This window comes from Eptatretus burgeri, chromosome 2 (genome assembly GCF_056783735.1).
Source record: "Eptatretus burgeri isolate ZD-2024b chromosome 2, Ebu_testis_v1, whole genome shotgun sequence".
Classification (NCBI taxonomy): domain Eukaryota; kingdom Metazoa; phylum Chordata; class Myxini; order Myxiniformes; family Myxinidae; genus Eptatretus; species Eptatretus burgeri.
The window spans coordinates 140,061,232-140,070,835 of NC_140962.1; the positions used below are offsets into that span (position 1 = coordinate 140,061,232).

Consider the following 9,604-nt stretch of genomic DNA (forward strand, 5'->3'; position numbering starts at 1 on the left):
AATCCTGGACGGGTCGCTACTCCGACACAGTATACCAGCATGCTGGCACTCATTTTGCCGACCTTGGAAGGATGACAGGCCGAGTTAACCCCACCTGGTATTAATTCAACAGCTGAGCGGGATTTAAACTCGGGACCCTAGGATCCAAAGCTCACCACCCTAACCATTAAGCCAACACCAGGCATACTTGTGTGTGGGTTATACAGTATTTTGACATAACCACAGGGGGCCAAGTTAAATTATCAAGGAGATACAAACAGAGGCAGTTTGTTTTATTTTGCAAGTTTAATTGTAATAGCTTTAATTATCCACAGTTATTTTTGCATATTTTACCTTCACATCTATCTATAATTCCAGCAATGTCTGTCTGTCTGTCTATGCGACCGCCGGTCCGATCTGATTGAAACTTGCCGGGGCCGTGTGGATGTGCCTTTTCAAGGTTTGATATTAATCGGACGAGCGGTTCCCAAGGTACGGCCATTTATCTGTCAACCAATGACAAGACACGGTGCTATGACGTCACAGTTAATGTTTATTAATTTTTTTTTTTGGGGTACAATTGACATCACAATTCTTCTTCTTCATTTGGTATGACGTCACAATCGATGCTGGGGACCTGAGTATGTGCCTTTTCAAGGTTTGATATCGTTCTTCAGCTGTTTCCCAAGTGTTGCCCAAGGTTTGAAAGATGTTTTTTTCCCAAGGTTTGAATTAATTGTTCAAATTATTAATTAATCCCAAGGGAAACGGCTGTTTCCCAAGGGTTTTAAAGGTGTTTTTTCCCAAGGTTTGAATTAATGGTTGTGCTTGGTAGACAATTGTGAATACATTTACAGAGAGGGGGGGCGAGAGAGAGAGAGGGGGCGTCAATTCTTCTTCGTTTGATTGACGTCACTATTGATGCTGGGGACCTGACTGTTTCCCAAGTTATGGCCATTTATGATACGGTTGGTCCGATCTAATTGAAACAATGACCCAATCCAGTCGTCGTTTACGAGAGCGAAGGAACGAAGCTGCACATACTGGCACGCACCTACGGGTCCACACTAGTGTATCTAATTTCAAAACGATTTTAGGTTCCAGCAAGTCATCTTCCTAAAGCCCACAAGTTCCTCGTCTTCTGTGCGGCTGTAAAACAGCTGTAGCAGCTCGGAGTCGGCAAGTGTGCCAGTGTGTTCGGTTCCCAAGTTTCTTGTGGAGCGGTCGCCAAGTTGCTTAAGCACTCAATTTGAAACCGTGGATAAGGAACAGCCAGCTATGTAAGTGCTAGCTCACTGTTTTGGTAACTGAACACTCCCCAGGTCTATCGCAATCTGTCATCGTCGCTGTCCTCCTTCAGAAATTATTCCACTTTTTCATCAACTTTCAGTTTGAATTCGGCCGTGAAACTTTTACGCTTACTCGTGCTTGGTACTGACTGCAGCCATTTTGCCGCAGGGACTTGTAATGGTGTGGATGATTTTGTGGAGTGATATAAAATTCAACAGCCTGCAGGGTATTTATACATTTCCAGTGGATGAGCTGTGTGGTTTCCGTTCACATCGGTTTTAACATGTCGGTACAATGATGCACTTTAATTTTTATGACTACCCTTTCTCAAGGTGTTCGTTTTGATGTCAGTTGGTTATTTACTGTAGTTTTATTTGAAAAGAGCCGTTCGTTGACCCTTGACAATAAAGCCATGTCAGCTGCTGGAAATATGAAGATTGCACAACTCCCGGTCATGTGGAGAGGAAACCGGGTGTGTTCAGTCAGCTGGTGCTTTTCCAGTTAGCTAGTGCTTTTAAGTCAGCCATTCCTTATCAGTGGCTTCAAATAGAGTGCTTAAGCCACTTGGTGAGTGCTCTACAAGAAACTTTGTAACTGAACACACCCCTGGCTTGTGGGGTATACCCGTGTTTGGGTTACACGTGCCTGAAAGTTTCCGAGAGCACTGTTCCAGGTGCGGGGTACACCAGGGGGTGAGTTATTTGCGTGAAAATAGGGTAGTCTTACTGGTGAAGGTGTGTCAATCTGCGTCGGTGTACAAGTAAAACGATGGATGAAATCGAGGGATGATAACCGCCGAGTGGAGCAAGGAAGAGCTGCCATCTCGTGCATTAACCCTTTGGTTTTGCTCCCGTGAAGGGTTAATGCCTGAAAAGTCAGCTTCTCTTCGCTTCCGTTGAACACTTCAACCTACATCTCGTCCTCGGAGCTTTTCCTCAAAATCATAACTTTGTCGTCACCTTCAAATACGTTCACATGAATTCTTGGAGATAGGAAATTGTCATGAGTTGTGGTCTTGGAGCATCGTGTTGTGGAAACAAAAATCACCAACCTCATTTTATTTATTTATTTTACGTAACTGCTTTTTAAAATTGACCCTTTCTTTCTAACCACATGCACCCTGGGTGTTGTGCTTCCTTATTGTAAGTCTTTTAGGATTCCCAAAAGAGGGAGGCCATCACGAGTTTGGTAATCTCGATGCTTTCAGGTCTTGCTTTATAGTTTGGTTTTTGTTCTGGAATGGTGAAACCCAATTATATTCCTAGTTGCAATGTTGGTAAAATATTTCTGGCTCCTCAATTTGTCTTTCGAATCAGAGCAAATATATCTTGCAACATCCTAAAATGTAAACAAGCCGGAAGGCGACGATGGTTCACGAGCGGTATTTGACGATGTAGATTGTTTCAGAAGTCAAGGATGAGACTATGTGATAATTTTTGACCAAGTTATAAAAATGATCAACATGATGTGGTACGGGTGACAGGTTATTAGCTGCAAAATGTCGAAAACCCGGTTTAGTTCAACAACTTTCAAAATTTGACCTTTGCATAACCTTTAAAGGTCACAAAACAATGTTGTGGACATTAAAATAAGGAAACGGGATACGTGCGATAGCTTATTGGAGTTGGTACATCGAAGAAGGTTGAAAACCCGGTTCGACTCCCACAAGTTTGAAAATTTGAACTTTGTGGCCTTTAAAGGTCAATGATTATGACCTTTGGTGCAAAACTTCCTCTGGAATATTCAAGGAACAATATAACGTCATATAGGCTATATGGCATTTCGCACTCCTCAGATTATCCATACTTTGATGAAATCAGCGTAAAAACAAACTTGAAGGGGGCTCCACGGGAAAGGTGTTCGAGATATAGCAAAATGGTTTCAAGACTTAAGGTGGGGAATGACCTCAAGATTATGAATCAAAAATATTGTCATCCTAACTCTTAAAGTTTGGGCGGTCGTATGATTTTTATGTCAAAATTCACTTTTCTATTTTTTATTTTTTACCTTGACCTTGGGACGAAAATGAAAAATCGGACAACGACAAGTTTTAGATAATTCAAATACTGAAGAACCCATTCCATTCAGTAAATTCCCTAGAAGAAGATAGATTTTTTTTAATCCGACTACCCCCTAAAAATGGCTATTTTGGGGGTGTGGCTCCGCCCACAATGGGCGAAGCACGCCCTCATCCAGGAAAACACAATTGGACATTGATATCGAACACATAACCAAGTTTCATCCAAATCGGATCACATCCCACGAAGTTGTGCTCTGGACAGACAGACATACATACATACAGACACACACATATCGAATATAGTGGTCACTCTGGCTGGTGCTCGTGAACAAACAAGTGTGGAGGGTGCACAGAAAATTATGCTGTGAGTTTGATGTTATTTTAGAAGATATTTACATGCTTTGGTGTTCAAATGAGGATGTGTGACATTCAGGCTTTTGGTCCAACAACTGTATGGAATGTCATTCTTCTCTTGTGGTCAACTGTGGCCTGCCCTGCCCTCCCGTCTCTACCACTAGCACTTCGAACTCCTCGAACCGCCTCCCTTGCTCAAGCTCAGTCCCTCGCACTGCCCCTCCTCTCCCCCCCATTTACACCACATACCACATGATGACATTCACTCCTCCTCTGGAAGGTGTATTATGGTTGCACACATGTAGTTTGCTTGCTCACTGTTGATGATTGAAACCTGGAGAGGATTGTTTGTAGACCGTTTTGTCGGGTCGTGTTGAGGCTTTCAGTTTCATAACTTTTTGTTTGCTTGTTTTTTGTTTTTTTTTTGTTTATATGAAGTTTGATTTGAAAATGTGATGAATGCCAATTCCATCTTTTGGGAGTTGCCACCATTTTAGCTTGTACGTTCGGTAGTTAATAGTGGAAGTGTTTAAGAATTTTATTTTTCTTTGAATCACTGTTTGAAACTTTTTTTTTTAAGCCAGGTAGGTTTGTACTAATAAACTGGCTTTGTTTTGAAAAAAAAACATTCGGCTGATAACCCAATGGAGACTCGTTTTTTTTTCAAACAAATGCTTGAGGGGGTGAGCACTTGGAGTCACAGGGGTCAAAACGTGGTGGGGGGGATTGAAACTCAAAATTTGATAATGGGTCATTCCTAGTGGAATTTTTGAGCATTAAATGTATGCAATCGGACTTGGAGAGTTATTAGACATTCATACAATAATTCACACCTTGTTCACACGGGCTTCGCTCCAACACTTTCACCATTTCACACTGTGTTCTCTCTACGGGATTCCTTAACGCCACAAGATGCAGTATTCTGTTCTCTCCATGGGGTTCCTGACCGGCAGGAGACTGCATTCTGTCCTCTCCATGCTTTACCGTAAACCCCTCGAGCTCGCTACTCCTCGTCATCCCTTGTACTACACACACATTTCCATCCATCCATTGGGACCATACTCTGTGCAGAGCTTTGGTGCAGCTTAAGCAGGTTCCTTGGCTATTGGGCACAATCCTGGACGGGTTGTCACTCCGACACAGTATAGCAGCAAGCTGGCACTCATTTTGCTGACCTTGGAAGGATGACGAGCAGAGTCAACCCCCACCTGGTGTTCATTCAACAGCTAAGCAGAATTTTAACTCGGGACCCTAGGATCCAAAGCCTACTACTTTAGCCATTAAGCCAACACCAGGCAAAACACGCATTTGATTTACTCCAATTTATTAATTAAAAAAATTATTTCTGAAGGACCATTTTTATGTTTAAAAATACATAATGTTGTTTAATATGTGTTCAGGAACCAATTGGTTACTTATTACACGTATTTAATGTGGATTTATTGTTCCAGCTCGTGAACATTTTGAAAAACGCGTGTTTGTAAACGGGGGACTGCCTGTATATGTTTGTCTCTTTCTTGGGGTGGTTTGAAAACGGGTTCATTGCTGACAGCAGTGCGCTGGTAAGGTATTACATTTGGAGGTTTGCCGTTCACTTTGTCGCAGGAATTTGTTTTGTGGTCGGAGATAACTTTCCTACTTGGTGTAGGACGCTGTTAGATATTTAACATCCACCAAATCCTGCGAGTCGACAGGCCTCCCGACTTAACGTTCAATGTCCAGTCTGCGAAACGCCAATCCAATTATTGTAATTTTTTTATTTTAATCAATAATTGAACCCAGAGTAGATGGTGAGTGCACTACGTCTCCACCATCCTGTCTTGTGTACATGTATTTGAGCTACAGGGGGTGAATGATTATTATTTTAATTTCCCTTCCCCTTCCAACGTCCTCACTGATTTTTTTTTTTTTTTTTTTTTTTTTTTTTTAATCGATTCACATATTTTTGCTTAGCTCTACTTGTATGCCCTATTTTGATTGGGGCCTTGCACTAATGACATTTCAACCCCCTCTCCTCCCTCCCTTGCCCCTCAAAAACGTTTTGCAGTTTGGTGAGAATGCTGTTCACTTTGCTAACCGGGTGAAAGCGGAGATTGCGAAGAAAGGTGGCCTAGTGGACCTGGTGTGGTGAGTCTCTCATTTGTCCTGCTAGATGCCACAATTTTTATATTCCGTCCCCAGACCAAGTTGACACTCGACCGTCCACGTTTCGTGACATTCCGATGTTCTTGGTAACACCGTATCAAAATGGAAAGCATTTACCCATTAGAGAAAATGTCTGCTTCTTGGATAACAAGGAACATAGAGGCTTTTTATTGTTCTCATTTATTTCACTTTTGACCTTATCCCCTCCCCACCAGGGATGGAGGACTCAAGCGTGCCCACGTAAAGACGACGTTGAAAGAAGAACAGCAGAAGCAATACAGCAAGACCATCATAGGAAATTGTGAAGACAAAAGTGACCGCTGAGCGGACTTGTACAAAAAATGCTGTGGGATTCGATTTTTCACGGGCCGGAACCCATCGACGTGGTGTGTGTTTTATGTGCATGCTTATTGTATCCTGCCAGTTCCGAGGTTAACCCTTTCTGTGTTACTAGTAACATGATTCTGTACGTTTGGCTTGCTCATGTGATGAGGGTGAACCTATTTCGAATTGGGTAGCATTTATTCCACTTGAAATTAAAATGCAAAATATCGAATCGTCGACGACACTTGCCACCATGTGGTGTGCACAGATGTGCTTGTACTGTATTCAGAAATTGAAGAGGTTTAGAAAGCACGGTACTTGCACTGGGGTTTACTTTGATGAAATGGCTGATGCTTCTGATTTGGGAGCATGATGACATTGTATGTCACTGTTGTGCCAATAGTATTTTGCGGTAGAACCCCCTCCCCCATCTCCCTCAGTTTTGAGGCCTTCGTCACTTTTGAATGTTGACCCTCTAAGCCCCTTCTCATACGACGGTGAATGTCTTTCACTTATTCTCACTTTTATTACTTTATCATGTCACAAGTGTCGGCCCGTCATTGTGAACGTCTCAAGCATAGCGCCGATGAAACGTCCACAGTGTTTGGTGCCATTAATTTCAAATGAAAATGGAACCCTTTGTTTTTTTTGTTTGTTTGTTTTGGTTTTTTAGTACTTTTTGAAACGTATTTCAGAATAGCAGGAAATATCAAGGAATGAGATTCTTCTTGTGGTTTCTTCACTACTGTGAGGATTGAGTATTTTCTGGAGAAACTTCAAAGGTAGGACTCCAATGTATCTCGAAGTATGTTAGCATTGCCTGGAGGAGGATTGGAGGGATTTTATTATTATTATTATTATTTTTATTTTTTTTAATCGCGATGCCTTTTGTAATGATTGGGTCTCACCAAAGGTGGAGGCCAAATCATCTGGACAGAGCTAATGCTGTAAAGCCTTGGACATGCATTTGTGGGGGGGGGAGGAACTTTTGAGGAGTGATAGTACAACCTTATTCACAGGTCAAAGTTCAGAGGTTGAGTTCTTCCTGTTGTAAGTAGGTCCAAGAGTTTTGGAGGACACGTGATTTTTGCCACTGAAGGATGTAAAGTCCTCCGGGGTGTGACCACGACACTTCTGCTGTTACACAAATACGTGTCCGGTCACCTCGTATGCACCAAGGTTTGCAACGCAGAGGGTCCCCAGGTTGAGTCCCATTGGTGTAAAACGTTTTGTACACTTGAGTGAGATTGAGAGAAACATCCAATTGGCTGGTGTTTTGACATTTTGTACGTTTAATGGGAAAGCAAGTGTAGCACTTGATATTTGATTTTAAGTATTGCTGTTGTTGAATGGTGGTAGAAATTTTAAATTTTGTTTTTCAAAAAAACAACAACCTTTTTGCTGTCTGATGCTCCTTTGTTTCATTCACCAGCTGGTATTTTCTTTCTCATGTCTACGGCACGACTGTGTAAAATATCAACGCTCATGTTGTGCTCAGATCGTATGTGCCATGTGCTGTCGACGTGTATCCGAAGCGATCGCTCCAAAAATTTTTTTTTTGTTATCACCGAACTATTTTATATCGGCTGCATGCATCCGATGGACCTGTTAGTTTTGAATGAGCGACTTGAGTGTGAAGTTGATTTGTTTGCTTGTTTTGGCCTGTTCTGTGCTCGCTCCTTTGTGCATCTGTCAGTGTTGATATGCACTTGAAGTACTTGTAGCGTTTTGTTGTTTTTATTTATTTAATTTTTCTTTTGGAAGTGATGAGCTTTCGGTGGCACATTGGTTCTGCTGACACCGTTGTGCTGCCCCTTCATTGTATTTTTAAGTTGTTGAGAAGTTGGATATTTTTCTTTGGCTTTTTATTATTTTGTTCCCTCCCACCCCATCTTTGTCATCTCTTGATTGCTTGATTGCTTTTTGTAAAACTAATGAATGCGTTTGAGGTTTCCTTTTTTTGTGTGTGTTGTGTACAATACAATTATTTACTTTCACTCACCTTTAAGGCTGTGAATGTTTCATCTGGTTTGTTTTGTAATCATGATGCACAAAAGACTCACACGTGTGTGTGTCCTGCTCTCAAACTTGCAAACCGCTGTGACAACTGATACCTTTTGCTGTTTTCACTCTTCAAAACTTAAACGCACAAAAAGCAATCATTATCCACTTGTACTGTGCAGTATTTAAACAGGTTCATCCTTCACTGGGTTCTTAATTTGCAATGGTATGGTTTTGTCGGGGAGTGGGATGAGCGAGGCCTGAGTTTTGCCATCAGTGTGCTCTAGGGTGTGGAGGAGGAGTGTGGGATATCTAGGTGTGAAATGTAATTATCTTGTAATAAAATGTTTTCAAAGATATATTTTTGATTTCGCTGAAGGACGAGCAGAGAAACCACCATCAGATATAATTGGTGGTTGACATTTGAGATTTGACATTGGACATGTTTCTCGTTCGACATTTCCTTCCTTGCATGGTGTGGAACAAAAGGAGGATTTTGACAGGAGCAGTTGATTGTGACAAAGGTTAAATGAATGGGAATTTTGCCTGCAGCTGGATTTGTAGCAAATATTTTTTTTTTTTTTTTTTTTTTTTAAATACATGCAAAAGTCGAGGCTCATGAGAGGATGATGGGTTAACAGCTAATAATGGGGTGGTCAGAAATAAGTGGATGATAATGTGAATATCCCCATTTGTGGTAGCTTCAAGGGGAAAAGGGGTCAGGAAGTGCATAAAAGTGTAGGGTGAGGCAGCTGTCATGGAAGTGCATGAGGTGGACTTAGTGTCTGTTGCACAGAATCGATAAAAAGGGGGATGAAGAATGGGTGTAAGGGAACTCTGAGAGAGAGGAAAGAAAAAGGTGAATTGAGCCTAAGGGAGGTGATCGATCGAGCCGTGAGTGAGGAGCAGAGCTTGGTACTTTGGATTCAAACCTTCAGGTTTGTCCATTAATGGGTGCTTCATGATCCCTGCATTTACATTTACTCGTGTTTCATCTTGAGGTCAATCATATCCAAGCTTCACATGTAGACCACCACCTTATTCAAAACTGAAGGAATCAATAACTGATGTAGTACATTATGTGCAACGTAAAAGTTGGTTCATTCTCTCTATCTACAAACATCAGTTTCTGATCGAGGAGCAAATCGATTTCCATTGAACGTTATATTTTGAACAAGAATACAAAAATCAACTGGTAGTTTAGCTGTACTTTGGCTCTGAATTTGTCTTGACCACACCAACACAGAGAGGAGTGCAATTTTAAATGTATATAGATTTTTGCCTGGAATTTAAACAAAATTGAAAATCATTCCAAACATGAAACACTGTTTTAAGGATGTTGTAATGGACACAAACAATCGGTGTTCTGGGCTGATTACATTCAGACTTCCTACATCGGATCAGCATGACCCCAATTAATGTATAGGGGTGTTTTTTTATCCCAATTAATGTATGGGGGGATTACAAGTGTCCACCATTTACAGTAAGTGC

The 9,604-nt window shown here is 41.4% G+C and overlaps 1 protein-coding gene across 1 annotated transcript in view; it reads left to right on the top strand.

Annotated features, from left to right (window-relative positions):
• GPAT4 (glycerol-3-phosphate acyltransferase 4) overlaps positions 1–8,472 on the top strand; it is a 33,140-nt gene extending 24,668 nt beyond the window's left edge. Inside the window, exons 11-12 of the mRNA XM_085871561.1 lie at positions 5,691–5,770; positions 6,004–8,472. Of these exons, the coding sequence (XP_085727687.1) occupies positions 5,691–5,770; positions 6,004–6,112 (189 nt within the window). The 3' untranslated portion in view covers positions 6,113–8,472. The remainder of the gene's footprint in view (positions 1–5,690; positions 5,771–6,003) is intronic.
• The last annotated feature ends 1,132 nt before the right edge of the window (positions 8,473–9,604 follow it).